At 35.8% G+C, this 15,332-nt stretch overlaps 1 protein-coding gene across 1 annotated transcript in view; it reads left to right on the top strand.

The window, feature by feature from the left end:
* Positions 1 to 15,332, top strand: part of LOC148957071 (uncharacterized) — a 151,658-nt gene that overhangs the window by 125,411 nt on the left and 10,915 nt on the right. Inside the window, exon 3 of the mRNA XM_089097478.1 lies at positions 14,355 to 15,118. Within this exon, the coding sequence (XP_088953604.1) occupies positions 14,355 to 15,118 (764 nt within the window). The remainder of the gene's footprint in view (positions 1 to 14,354; positions 15,119 to 15,332) is intronic.

Raw genomic sequence — 15,332 nt, 5'->3', positions numbered from 1 at the left:
AACTAAAAACAACTCATGAACTTGTTCATCACTATAATATAAAGCATCTTCAGTATGCTCCTGTAAATACTTCGTATTTGGAACCCCGTCAGTTAAGACTAAAAAGTGAATTAGGTGACCCTCTAGCAATAACAAAAGGCTTATCAGTGATTACTTGTCATTTTCTACACGTTGTCAGCAACCGCACAATCACCTAGAGTGAAAAATACAAGAATTCCATCTGTCTGCCACGATATCGAGTTTTATGTTGGTGCCTTGAGTTCAAATTAAATAGACACTGGATTGAAATACTATAAAGTTCATACTACAATGTCTGGCTATGGTCTTGGTAGCTGGTTTGTTAGGCTATTTCGTTCTGCACTACCCCTTGCCAGAAAATATCTTGTGCCTGCTGCATCAAATTTTGCTGCCTCCACACTACAGGACTGGGGGTCGGGCAAGAATTTCAGAGAGAGTGTTAAGGAAAATATTAGACCTTCAGCAAGAGCCGTTGGTGAGCAATTAAAATCTCGGCAAATTGGGGAGAAATTGAAAAGGACGCGTGCGCGTCATTCACTCATCAGTCTCCACCCAGGCGGGATGTTAAGGACATCAACTAGGACTGTGAGGAATAAAACAAGGAAAACCAATAAGCAGAAGAAGAAGAAGAAGAAACAGATTGTTAGATCAAAGAAGGATTTCTTCTCTTAAGATGACTTCTCTACCCCAAAAGAAAGCATATCCATCAATTAGTTCCTCCTTGAATCTATTCAATGCTCGAAATGTTGATGCTAGTGTCAAGTTCGGCTACCATGAACAATTCCATCCCCAACAACCCCTCTCAAAAAATATACACTTTCAAATATTTTCCAATTAAGACTATTTAATTGACTTGTCATCGACATTTATAGATTTAAATCTTACAGTGAAAAAAATGTCAGATAATACACTCTAACTGCAGGCGATGGCGTCTCCTATAAGAACTTTATTCTAAACAATATATTCAAAAAAATTAAATTACTTATTAATAGAATATTGGTGAGCACTGGCAATAATTTATCCAACTTTGCAACCTACATAAAATCTATGATGATGACACAAAAGGCAATCAAGGAGTTGAGAAGACAGCCTCTGGGCTATAAATGTCGATCAGGTGTTGATACTGACGGTGAGGTGACTACTGCAGTGAGCCAGGAGTATCATCGGGTTGGAAAATTAAATAATGAGATATTCAATATATCCAAATGGCTACCCCCAATGTCAATATTGACATAAAGTTACAGCTGGCCCCATCGAATTTCATTTTGAGAAAAACACTTTCTCCAAAACCCGACGCAAATGTCATTATCACATCGACAATTCTCCACATTCTAAAACCACAGGTTATGAGCTATGATACATTGGCAGTGGAAAAGCCAAGAGTCATTGGCAACAACATTAAATTTCTTGTCGCCTACACAATCACCAATCAACGTCACATTGCCATCGGCTCTCGTAGCTATAGCGATTCATCATTTATCAATTCAGAAATCCCGTCAAAATTGGCTTTGACCTTTGTGAAGAGTGGCAGTGCCATTGGATCCTGGACTGAATCCCCCCATGATTTTAATTTTTTTCGGTCTATCTAGCCTTGTGTGCAAAGTGAAAGATATTCCACTGTACACTCTGTCATTTGACAAAAAATCCTATAGAACTCTTTACGAGTTGACCATGCAATCCCTAGATCATGACTCTCAACTATTTGAAAATGGAATAACCGATTCAATGTTTTCAAAAAATCATGGGGTAATTGTTTTGGACTTGTCAGGGACTCAGAATATGAGCATAGTACGAACAGGGAATGTACGTTTAGAGTTTACATTTGCCGATGCTTTGACTGAGAGTATCACGCTAGTATCACTGAGTCAATTTGAAACCTATTGGGAAATCACACCCGACGGCAGTGTTCTACTAGACCTAGCACCATGAACACAAACCAAATAATCAACGTATTTAGTATGGATCCATACATGTCCCAGTACAAGTCCTATCGCATACCTTCGGACTTCATTGAAAAAATTCCAAGTGTTAAAAATACCCTAATCAATGTTAATAACAGTCCATCGACTCTGAAGACCGACCATTCGCTTTGCATTTTTCAAACAGAGAAGAGTATTGAATTTTTTGATCCTCTTGGCCTTTTGTATAAATTCTACACTCCATACATCAGCAGCGTTATTGAAAGCAGTGGGAAAATCATTATTCAAAATCAACGAAGAGCACAGGATTTAACGACTAAGACATGTAGATTTCATACGCTACTCTTTTTCATGTTCAGATGTCGTGGCTACACCTACAAACAGTTTCTCGACATCTACGTTGACTTACCTCGATTGAACGACTTTTTAGTGGAAAATATCGTATTTAATATTGATTTTAGTGCCCTAAGAATAAAATTTTCTAAATATGTCTGTGAATCTGCCTATTAATAAATGATAAAAAATTATTTACATTATAAAACGAATTCTATATTCTTTAGATCTTATCTTTTACTAGGTATTTGTAAACAATAACTAATGTAGATAGATTATCTGAATTGACTGTGTACTGATCCTGATGTACTGCAATGTCAGGGTCACATTTTCTACCATAGAGTGTAACTTCACTCTTGTCATATCTCTTTGTATAGTCAATGATACTATTCTCATTCATTTTATTAGAATTCACATGTTTCAATTCGCTTATTTGAATCAATTTCACAGACAGTGTCCTCAAGTTTCGAATCACATTCCGTCACAGCCAAATGAAAATCACTGTGTATATAATCATAAGACCCATTATCTTCACAACGATGACATAAAAACCATTTTCTTTTGTTGCTCCAACAGTTGAATCGCTGACCCGGCTCCTCCTCCCAGAATAATCTAAAACCACGACGATACCAATCTCGTAGCAATAAATTAAAATCACGTTTAGGATTCTTTCCAATCATACCTGGATATGTATTCTCCCACTGATTATATTTATCGTAATGGCAATTGGAGCATAGGTGTCCTCTAGGATGAGAGTCACACACCTTTTCAAGACAGGAATTACAATTTTTAATTTGTACAGCATATCCTCTATGCAATTTAAACGGGTTGTATAATCTCAACTTTTCATCATACTCATCAATAATTGTACAATTATCACATGATGACCAGCTGCCCAGTGTGTACATACATAGGGGACATGTATGGAATATTTTTTCATGTGTTGACACTCCCACTGCCACAATGAAACTGAGCTAGCAACAACGAAAAATTGTCTGAAATAGAGAGGAGTAAATCATCCTTGAGCACCATCTTTCTCATGAAAAAAAAGTCCTAAATTTCTAAACTAATTTTTGAAAGCATATCCACAATATCATTTTGCCGTGTCGTGATCAATATGTCAATAAATTGTGCAAATGCATTTGGACCACGACGTACAAGTTTCATACGATAGTCTAATGATGGAGAATCAGTTTTCATTATATCGACAAGCATTCCCCGAGAAAATATCTTTCTTTGAATAGACAACTCTAGAAAATCGTCATCTAGAATCAAACGTCTTTCCATTAGCACTAGATTCCTCATGATTCGCTCTTTCTCAAATCTATCCATTTTTTAGAGTCCTAACTCTCTCACAACCAACTTCAGACTAACCAGAATTTCTTTTTCTACTCTAAAAGATATACGCTAGTCTACTATAGAAAGAAAAATACCTTTGATTTAGAAACAATATTATTGAACATAATTACAATAATAATATTCACTGATGCATTTTCTTCTCATCAATATATTTCGATAGGACATCTAATGCTGACCGAAGTTTATTTATATGGACAATATTCACTTTTCCAGCAAAACATAGTTGCTCCTCCTGCTTAAAATTGCTTAATGATATCACGTATCTAGCATACATATTGTCCCATTCAAGGCATAGTCTACAGCCTCCGGCTATTTCCACAGCCACATTGGGTACTCGTATATCGTTGCTGCTGCTGTCGGCTCCATCATTAATCTCCAATAATGTAAATTCACCACTCATTTTTCTCTACTAATATCCTCTCAAATAAACTATTCTCTTTGAATTCAATTCTCTTACTAATATGAATTGCAAAGAAAATCATTCCTTTTATTCAAATCCCAATCACCAATCAAGTTATCGTATATGGAGTAATCTCCGCTCTCTGATTGGCTCCTAAAAAACGGATGTTGTCTCAAAAACCGGTTCGGTTGAGTTATATAATTTCGATCATACTCTCAAAACATGTTTGACCACATTATACGTTGCCAACTTTTTTTAGCAATGTGTATAATTCCATATGCAATTGACAACAATAGCAATAACCAGTCTGGTAATCTGCCTTGGAAAGCTGCCAAGGAACATAAAGTAGTAGAAATGGTACTTAGACTTTCTACTGTTAATATCATATATCTCCAAATTTAATAGATATTCTAAGTTTTAACACCTATCTTAAACATTTTCAGATATTTTCTTGATAAAACGTAGTTGTATTGGCCTCAGGTGTCTTTATGTTGCAGTCAGTTGCTAGTAGTAGTAGTAGTATTTCTTGTTTTTACATGTCATTCATACTATAATCTATAAATTCTTTAATATTTTCTCGATAAAACTTACTTTTCTTGACCTTAGATGGCTTAGTAGTGCAGTAAGTTGTTGGTACTAGTAGTATTATAATGTTTTGTGCCTTTCTTACTATACCTTCAACATTTTCAGATATATTATGTTGCAGCAAGTTGCTAGTAGTAGTAGTAGTAGTATTTCATGTTTTTGCATGTCATTCATTCTATAATCCATAAATTTACTAATATTTTCTCGATAAAACGTAGTTGTTTTGTTCTCTGGTGTGCTTATGTTGCAGTGAGTTACTAGTAGTAGCAGTAGCATTTCATGTTTTTGCATGCCATTCAAACTATAATCTATAAATTTTCTACCATTTTCTCGAAAAAACGTACTTTTGTTAACCTCAGGTGTCCTTATGTTACAGCAAGTTGCTAGTAGTAGTTCTAATTTCATGTTTTGCAAGCCTTTCTTACTATACCTTCAACATTTTCAGACATTTTCATGATAAAACGTAGTTGTATAGGCCTCAGGTGTCCTTATGTTGCAGTGAATTACTAGTAGTAGCAGTATTTCATGTTTTTGCATGTTATTCATACTAAAATCTATAAATTTTCTAATATTTCCTCGATAAAACGTACTTTCGTTGACCTCAGATGGCTTAGTGGTGCAGTAAGTTGTTAATACTAATAGTATTATCATGTATTGGAGTGGGAAAAATATTATTTCTAAGAGAAATTTGTGGTTGAGGGGATGTGGTGGTGGCAGAGGGACGTCTTAGAGTAGTTATAGTGCTACACTGTGGGCTGAATTGCTTGCGAAAGTTCGAATGAATGACTTGAAAATAAATTTTTTCGCGAGTTGGAAAATGTTGGAAAAGTGTTTTTGGGGGGATGGGATAATGAGAGGGGATGTCTTAGAGGATTTATAGCGTAACATTGTGAGATGAAATGCTTAGAGTATCTAACAATAGTAAAGAAAAAAATGGTGGGGTCCTCTGTTTTTTAAAGGGAGGGGGGGGGAGAGCTGGTGCTAATGTGAAAACAGTGTCGTAGCGCCATTCCGCTCTAGACCATAAGTATACTTTTTTTATCGGTTTGGACATCTACACTTCTTACACATGAATGCTCTGACGTTAGAGTGTTGCTGTTGAAACTCAAAGATAATTTTCTTATTATTACTACCTTTGAACTATCTTGAGCATGGCCGTTTTTAGCCTCTTTTCTCACCTAGCCCAAGCCCATTTTCTGAATAAAACGTACTTTTGTTGACCTCAGATGGCTTAGTAGTGCAGTAAGTTGTTAGTACTAGTAGTATTATCATGTATTGGATTGGGAAAAATATTATTTCTAAGAGAAATTTGTGGATGGGGGATGTGGTGATGGCAGTGGGATGTCTTAGAGTAGTTACAGTGCTACACTATGGGCTGAATTGCTTGCGAAAGCCGGAATGAATGACTTGAAAATCAAATTTTTAGCGAGAAATGTTGGAAAAGTGTTTTTGGGGTGATGAGATGATGAGAAGGGATGTCTTAGAGTATTTATAGTGTAACATTGTAAGATGAAATGCTTAGAGTATCTAACAATATTAAAGAAAAAAATGGTGGGGTTATCTGTTTTTTCAAACGAGGGTGGGTGATGTGTGGAGAGCTGGTGCTAGTGTGAAAACAAAGTCGTAGCGCCATTCTGCTCTGGACCATAAGTACACTATTTTTATCGGTTTTGGACATCTATTCTTCTCACACAGGGATGCTCTGACGTTAGAGTGTTGGTGTAGAAACTCAAAGATAATTTCCTTATTATTACTACCTTTAAATTATCTCGAGCGAGACCGTTTTTAGCCTCTTTTATCATCTAGCCGAAGCCCGGATTCCATCTCCTCGGAACGATTCAACAGTGAGAAAACCCCCTGAATCGCGTTGGGACGGTCAGATTCTGTCCCTGGAATGAGACAATACTGACCAAACTCCCCCCACATTGCGTGGGGTGGGTGGGAACAAGAATTTTTCCCTTTGCATGTTTTGATATTTTTGCTGACAAATGTTTCCTGGGTTGCGACAGGGTTGAGATAAACCGTACGGTGGATTGGATACTCCCTTGGAGGTGGCCTGCACTCGGGGTGGTACCCTAGTGGAGAGAGGGGTACTTCGGGTTCTTGAGCGGGGACATAGAACCCAACCATCAGATTTTTTTTTATTGGCTACGCAATTGGACTAAAAAAGAAGACATTTATAGACAGTTTCCATTAACTATGGCTAAGTTTGTTAAAGACGAGCTATTTTCTTGCGAAAACCCACAAAATTTGCTCTGATTCTTACAACACAGATGAACCAAATTTTATTATGGAAACAATGAACTTTCAACGTTTCGTGATCGTCTGCAAAGTGTTTCTAGCCAAGAATTTTATCAGATAGGTCAAAAATGTGCTTCGAAAACGTAGGTTTCGAAGTGTATAATTTTTTTATAGTGATGAAAATTTCTTTTAATAAGTATTTTATTGGTGGATCTTTGCATGAATAGCTGATGCGCTAAGGTTCGTAAATATAAAAGTCATAATGGGGAAACATTTTTTGGTCACGGGGGGTGGGGAGTGGGGGGAGACTTTGCTAACGTTCTGCTAACTTTTTTCTCACACATTTTTAACTCTTAAATTGAGCCTCTATATTGAAAATTGGGGGGTTCCCTCAAAAAAAAATGTTGGAATGGTGGGAAGAGGGTCTTGGGGGTTGGAAAGAGGTGGCTCCTGGAGGTTGAGGTCTTTGGTGGTAAGAGTCATTGATGGTTCATACTCATAATTCTCTCAGTAATCCAATATTGTGTACTTGTGTATTATAGCGACCACAGAGTTTCACCCCAAATCATCCGCTAAAATGTCTCAAACTGTTTTACCCAAAAATTCCAAATATGTCGATTAATTTGTTTTGCCCAAATAATCCCCTAAAAGTAATTTCTGAATGTTCCTTTGTTTCGGCATCCTTTTGTGATGTAAGAGAAATCCATTGGGTAAAATTCTACTTTAGTTACTTTTGGCTATCTTGGAAAGGGGTTGGGTTAGGAAAATGAAACTTTCAGGTATGGATCTACATGCTAAGGTATGTCCCGAGAAGGTACTTTGAAGTACCTACCTCCAATCCCCCCCTCTATTTAATGGTAAATTACCGCTCATTACTAGTTGTTTTAGGCTCACATTTCATCCTATATTACTATTATAATTATAAATCACTGCCTACCTTACACAATTTCAGCTTTTAATCTTGTTCATTAAAATAAATTCCGAAATCCTTTTTCCATTATAAGTCATTTAATTTTCTACCCATGCTGACTTTGGTCATGGTATAATGAAACAGGGTTTGTTGTGATGTCACAACTTTGCTTATCATAACCCCTTACCCTTAAGGGTAGCAAGCAGGTGCCAAACAGCTCTGTGTTGATAGACATTTAAACTTTATTAATTAGGGAAAGAATTTGACAAGAGATAGACAAGTAAAAATAACCAAATCGTTTTTAAAGGACAAATTACTTCATGGGAAGATGTTTTGAAATCTTCCTTCCCTTTAAACTCAAAATTTTGCTAAAATTCTACTTTAGAAGCTTTTAAATATTTCTAAAGCACTAAAAGATAGAGTGGTAAAAACATCAGAATCGACTTCAGAGGACACGTTATATCACGGGAAGAGGTTTTTGAAATCCCCCTTCCCCCAAACTCAAAATTTTCCAAAATTCTACTTTAGAAGCGTTTTTGAAATATTTCTAAAGCACTAAGACATAGAGCGCTACAAATATCAGAATCAACTTCAGAGGACAATTTATGTCATGGGACGATGTTTTTAAAATCCCCCTTTGCCCCAAACTCAAAATTTTCCAAAATTCTACTGTAGAAGCTTTTTTAAATATTTGTAAAGCGCTAAGACATGGAGCGCTACAAACATTAGAATCAACTTTAGAGGACAATTTATGTCATGGGAAGATGTTTTTGAAATCCCCATTCCCCCCAAACTCAAAATTTTCAGAAATTCTACTTCAGAAGCTTTTTTAAATATTTGTAAAGCGCTAAGACATAGAGCTCTATAAACATCAGATTCAGGACAATTTATGTCATGGGATGATGTTTTTGAAATCCCCCTTCCCCCCAAACTCAAGATTTTCCAAAATTCTACTTTAGAAGGTTTTTTAAATATTTGTAGAGTGCTAAGACATAAAGCACTACAAACATCAGATTTAACTTCAGAGGACAAATTGTATTTTGGGAATATGTTTTTGAAATCCCCCTGGGCACCAAACTCAAAATTTTCCAAAATTTACTTTATTAGCTTTTTTTAATATTTTTGAAGTGCTAAGACATATAGCACTAAAAACATCAGAATCGAATTTATAGGACAATTTATGTCATTGGAAGATGTTTTTGAAATCCCCCTTCCCTCCAAACTAAAATTTTCCAAAATTCTCACTTAAGAAGCTTTTATAAATAATTGTAAAGCGCTAAGACATAGAGCGCTACAAACATCAGAATCGACTTCAGAGGACAATTTATGTCATGGGAAGATGTTTTTGAAATCCCCCTTCCCCCCAAACTCAAAATTTTCCAAAATTCTACTTCAGAAGAGTTTTTAAATATTTGTAAAGCGCTAAGACATAGAGCGCTACAAACATCAGAATCGAATTTAAAGGACAATTTATGTCATGGGAATATTTTTTTGAAATCCTCCTTCCCCCCAAACTCAAAATTTTCCAAAATTCTACTTCAGAAGCTTTTTTAAATATTTGTAAAGCGCTAAGACATAGAGCGCTACAAATATCAGAATTGACTTTAGAGGACAATTTATGTCATGGAAATATGTTTTTGAATTGCCGCTTCCCCCCAAACTCAAAATTTTCTAAAATTCTATTTCAGAAGCTTTTTTAAATATTTGTAAAGCGCTAAGACATAGAACTCTACAAACATCAGAATCGACTTTAGAGGACAATTTATGTCATGGGAAGATGTTTTTGAAATCCCTCTTCCCCCCAAACTCAAAATTTTCCAAAATTTTACTTTAGAAGCTTTATTAAATATTTCTAAAGCACTAATAGATAGAGCGCTACAAACCTCAGAATCGACTTTAGAGGACAATTTATGTCATGGGAAGAAGTTTTTGAAATCCTCCTTCCCCCCAAACTCAAAATGTTTCAAAGTTCTACTTCAGAATCTTTTTTAATTATTTGTAAAGCGCTAAGACATAGAGCGCTAGAAACATCAAAATCGACTCTAGAGGACAATTTATGTCATGGGAAGATGTTTTCGAAATCCCCCTTCCCCCCAAACTCAAAATTTTCCAAAATTATAATTTAGAAGCTTTTTAAAATATTTGTAAAGCTCTAAGACATAGAGCGCTACAAACATCAGAATCGACTTTAGAGGACAATTTATGTCATGGGAAGATGTTTTGAAATCCCCCTTCCCCCCAAACTCAAAATTTTCCAAAATTTTTCTTTAGAAGCTTTTTTAATTATTTGTAAAGCGCTAAGACGTAGAGCGCTACAAACATCAGAATCGAGTTTAGAGGCCAAATTAATTCTACAATAATTCCCCCTTCCCTCCAAACTCAAAATTTTCCAAAATTCCACTTTTGAAGCTTTTTTACATATTTCTAAAGCGCTAAGACATAGAGTGCTACAAACATCAGAATCAACTTTAGAGGACAAGTTATGTCATGGGAAGATGTTTTTGTAATACCAATTACCCATTGAAATTTTGACAAAACAACATTTTACCTTAATTGTCAGTTATCAGTTTCTTTTTCTCTGGCTTTAGTTCTGAAAATCATTTGAGCAGAATTTTAAGCCATATCAATGTTTTATTTCCAAAATTTAGGAAATGTATTTGCATATATTTAAAACCCTATGAGTTGGGATTGAGCAAAGTTTTGAAGCTGAAAACAATTTTGTTGTACTTCATTTTAACAGAAGATCTATTTGCAAGGTTTCGTTGCTATAACTCACAAATTTTAAAGGTCATTCAAAGTTTTTGAAATCCCCCTTACCATTTATCCCATTCCCCCTTCATACTCTAAAATCTGGTTGATAATTTGAAATTTGAAAAGCCTAATTTGAAAAAGCTTCTGAAGTAGAATTTTGGAAAATTTTGAGTTTTGGGGGAAAGGGGATCTTAAGAACATCTTCCCATAACATAACTTGTCCTCTAAAGTTGATTCTGATGTTTGTAGCACTCCATGTCTTAGCGCTTTACATATATTTAAAAAAGCTTCTGAAGTAGAATTTTGGAAAATTTTGGGGTTGGGGGGAAGGGGGATTTCAAAAACATTTTCCAATAACATAATTTGTCGTCTAAAGTTGATTCTGATGTTTGTAGTGCTCTATGTCTTAGGGCTTTAGAAATATTTGAAAAAAGCTTCTAAAGTAGAATTTTGGAAAATTTTGAGTTTGGTGGGAAGGGAGTTTAAAGAACATCTTCCCATAACATAATTTATCCTCTAAAGTTGATTCTGATGTTTGTAGCGCTCTATGTCTTAGTGCTTTAGAAATATTTAAAAAGCTTCTAAAGTAAAATTTTGGAAAATTTTGAGTTTGGGGGAAAGGGGATTTCAAAAAAATCTTCCCATAACATAATTTGTCCTTCTGAAGTCGATTCTTATATTTGTAGCGCTCTATCTATTTGTGCTTAAGAAATATTTTAAAAGCTTCTAAAGTATAATTTTGGAAAATTTTGAGTTTGGGGGGAAGGGGGATTTAAAAAACATCTTGCCCTAACATAATTTGTCCTCTGAAGTTTATTCTGATATTTGTAGCTCTCTATCTCTTAGACCTTTAGAAATATTTAAAAAAAGCTATCTAAATTAAAATTTTGGAAAATTTTGAGTTTGGGGGGAAGGGGGATTTCAAAAACATCTTCCCATAACATAATTTATCCTCTAAAGTTGATTCTGATGTTTGTAGCGCTCTATGTTTTATCGCTTTAGAAATATTTAAAAAAGCTTCTAAAGTAAAATTTTGGAAAATTTTGAGTTTGGGGCAAAGGGGGATTTCAAACACATCTTCTCGTGACATAACTTGTCCTCTTAAGTCGATTCTGATGTTTATAGTGCTCTGTGTCTTACCTAGACCCCAGGACCATGCCGGCGCATCCACCAAACGCCGTCAACAAGAGGCTCAGTTGACCGCCACTGAAGTGTCACAACGTCGCTGGCGCGCCGCCGGAAGAGGTGGCGGTGTTTGGTTGACTTTCAATTAATTTTGCGGCAATTCTTTATTGCGTCAACCGCAAAGTCGAAGCTTTTCTTTTCTCGTGTGGTTTAAGTATTTCGATTTTCCTGATTAGAAATAAAGCAGGGCTTGCACTGTTCCCAAATATTCGGCGATTTCCCCAGAAATCTATGTGCCACCCCAAAAAAAATTTGGTTCCCCAAATCCCCGAAAATCATCCAATCATGTTGCCTTCCCTAGTGATTTATCACTAGTGACTATCCCTGCCAAATTTTACTTTGTATACCATAATTCTTCACTACTCTCTTGTTCGTTAATTTTCGTCTCTTGTGTTACTTTGCATATAAACCAGACAGATATAATTGCAATATACACGGTTCTTCATATGTTGACAAAAGTATTGTCTTTATGAGATTAAGTAATAAAAACTAGTTTTTTTTTTAACTGGAAGTAAGGAGCGACATTAAAACTTAAAACGAACAGCAATTATACCGTATATGAAAGGGACTCTCCCCTCCTTTACGCCTTGCTCTTTACGTTACTTTAGCGTAAAGAGCTAGGGGTTGAGGAGGGGACAGCCCCTTTCATATACGGAATAATTATTATTCATTTTAAGTTTTAATGTCGCTCCTTACTTTCAGTTAATAGAACTTGTTTTTTTTAACTTCTGAACATTTTTCAACTAATAATGGTTTGATTTTGGCTCACAGTGCATGAAAAATTAAAACACAATTGGCATATTAGTTTATCAGATTTATTCCGGATATGAAGGGTCGCCCCTCCACAATACCTTGCTCTTTACGCTAAAGCTGTTAGCACCATTAAAAAAGCTTCCTATTCTAATCAAAAAGCCCCTTTTTTCAATTTTAGCAAACAGTCAAACTTTAGCGTAAAGAATAAGGTATTGAGGAGGGGCAATCCTTCATATATGGCATAATTTCTGTTTGTTTTTCGAATAATGCTGCTAAATCTGGTCCACCGTCTATGAAATATACCCCTCCCCCTCACGGAACTCCTCCGTGGAAATTTCATCCAACGTAAAGTGCACCTCCCACCGTCAAATTCCCTCCAGACGATTCTTTCCTTGCTGAGAATCCCCCCTCTGTAAAATTGCTTGTGGACAATTCACCCTGAAAAGTTCTTCTTAGCATTTTTTTCATTGGAATAAGACTTTAATCTATATATTGACTTCTTGGCCACTCCAGAAATGCCCCCTTCCATGGAAATTATTTCCCAGAAAACAAAACGCACAGAAAAAAGCCTCCGGAACATCTCCAAATAAAAAATTTGGCAGAGACAAAGTAAAACAATTAAAAAGAATTTCATATAGTAATTCTGTCAAAACTCCATAATGTAAAATTTCCCCCAGAATATTCACTCATCTGAAATTTCCCTCCCAAAGGAAAATTCTCCCCTTAGAAATCCACCCCAAGCACAACTTCCCCCCTGGCTAAGGTGCATCTTTGCACTTTTAAACGTTTTATGGAGAGTCTATAACTACAGGAAGTCCATGCTAGTGTTCCAATAAACTCAACAGAAACTTTATGAGCGCATGGACCTATAAAAATAAAAACATCTTCTCATAACATAATTTGTCCTCTAAAAACAATTTGGATTTTTTTTACTGGTGTAGGCTATCTCTTGTCAAATCCTTTCCCTAATTAATACAGTTTAAATGGCTTATCAACACACTCTTCTACCCCATGGCATTTGCATGCAACCCTTAAAGGGGTTATGTTAAGCAAAGTTGTGACATCACAAATGGGTTTCACAAGCAGGTCAGCTATATAGTAAATAAGTTAAAAGGAATGAATGTTAAAGGAAAATAGGATTTTGGAATATATTTCAATGAACAAGGTTAAAAGCTGAAGTTGTGTAAGGTAAGCAGTGATTTATAATTGTGAAAGTAATATAGGATGAAATGTGAGCTAAAACAACTAGTAATGTGCAGTAATTTACCCTTATATATAGGGAGGGGGGAGGAGTGGAGGTAGGTACATCAAAGTACCTTCCCGGGACATACCTTAGCATGTAAATCCATCCCTGAAAGCTTCATTTTCCTAGCCTAACCCCTTTCCAAGATAGCCAAAAGTAACTAAAGTAGAATTTTACCATCCATTGACCTAGAATTAAGTACCATTGATCCTGTCCCGTTAGACACTCTTATCCAGCAATGATGTAAACTTCTGTTCGTAGTAATAGGCTTAGAAACATCAAACAAGTTGAGCAACAAACAAACAGAACCATGAAACAACACTCATAACCATCAAACAACATCAAAGCAATCATTAGCCGTCAGAGCCATGAAACAACACCCATAACCATCAAACAATATCAAACCAACCATCAAACCATATAACCATCAAACAACAAAACCAACAAACAGGCCTAGAATTAGGCATGTCAACTTGTACTCATAGGATTCAACCTCGTTGGGGGTCAATGATCTTGTACTCGTCGCGCCTACTGATGCTTCCCTACTTGTAGGCACAGACACTAAAATCTATCCAACGGTTTGTCAGATCAAGACAACCAAATTTTCACCATCCACAATAAAGTTAGATGATTGAATTGATTTATTTTCTTTCAAAGTTTGAATCACCAGAAGAATTCAACCTATGGGCGAAGTCCATATCAATGGAAGTTCTCCGCTGCACAAAGCTGGAAGAAGTGAAAACCTTAGAAATAATGGGAGAAACAGAAAGGAATGCAGCAGTAAAGCAATATTTGAAACAACGAGAAAACTGGGAAAAATCAATTTGTGAATACGAAAACAAGGAGCTATTACAACTTAATAATGATAAAACAGATGAAGAAGAAGAAAGGTATGGCGAAGAAAGTTGTGAATTTGAGAGTTTTAGTTTTGAAGAGCTTGAAGTGAACAGATGGCACTACATGGAGAACCCCAGCGCGCAAATTTCTAATGCAATTTTTGCTGCACCAAAGAGACTTGAAACAATTGTAGAAAAAGGGGATAAAGTAAACGAACTAAGAGAGATATTCTCATCACCACCTGTTTTAATTAGTCCAAAGCCAAATAATAATAAGTCACAGAATGACTGTCTTTCACCAGGACCCTCAAATACAGTAAATGTTCAACAACAGGAATACAGAGTGCTGTATGAGAAAGGGAGTGATGACCGTGTGAAAGCATGGAATGGGCCATATATCTTACAACAAGAGGAGAGAGAGGTACTTGAGAATATCAATAATATGTATTTAACTAGAAGAAGGTATGTCAGAGAAGAGCTATTGCTACAGGCTATAAAGCAAGTCGTAGCAGATCACGAAGTAAAAAGGTGGAGGATCCGAGAGAAACTTGATGATTTGGATGAAAAAAGAAGCGAGAAGAGTAGGTAAGCATTTTAATGAAACAGTAATTGGGAACTAAGTAATTTCTGTAAGTAATTGGGAACTACTTGAACAATAAACCCTTTTAGTCCTGATTTTATAGATTATGACCATGCAGTTGATTCAGCAGATTACAAAGCTTTAGTCAATGTGCCTTTGTATCAAATAATGTGCCTTTGTATCAATTAGTACTTGGCATAATTAATTATGTCTGGTAAT

Source organism: Artemia sp. Qi Xiang Cuo, chromosome 1 (genome assembly GCF_049724085.1).
Source record: "Artemia sp. Qi Xiang Cuo chromosome 1, ASM4972408v1, whole genome shotgun sequence".
Classification (NCBI taxonomy): Eukaryota; Metazoa; Arthropoda; class Branchiopoda; order Anostraca; family Artemiidae; genus Artemia; species Artemia sp. Qi Xiang Cuo.
Note: the sequence above shows the minus strand (reverse complement) of the source record. Positions and strands in the feature narration are given on the sequence as shown.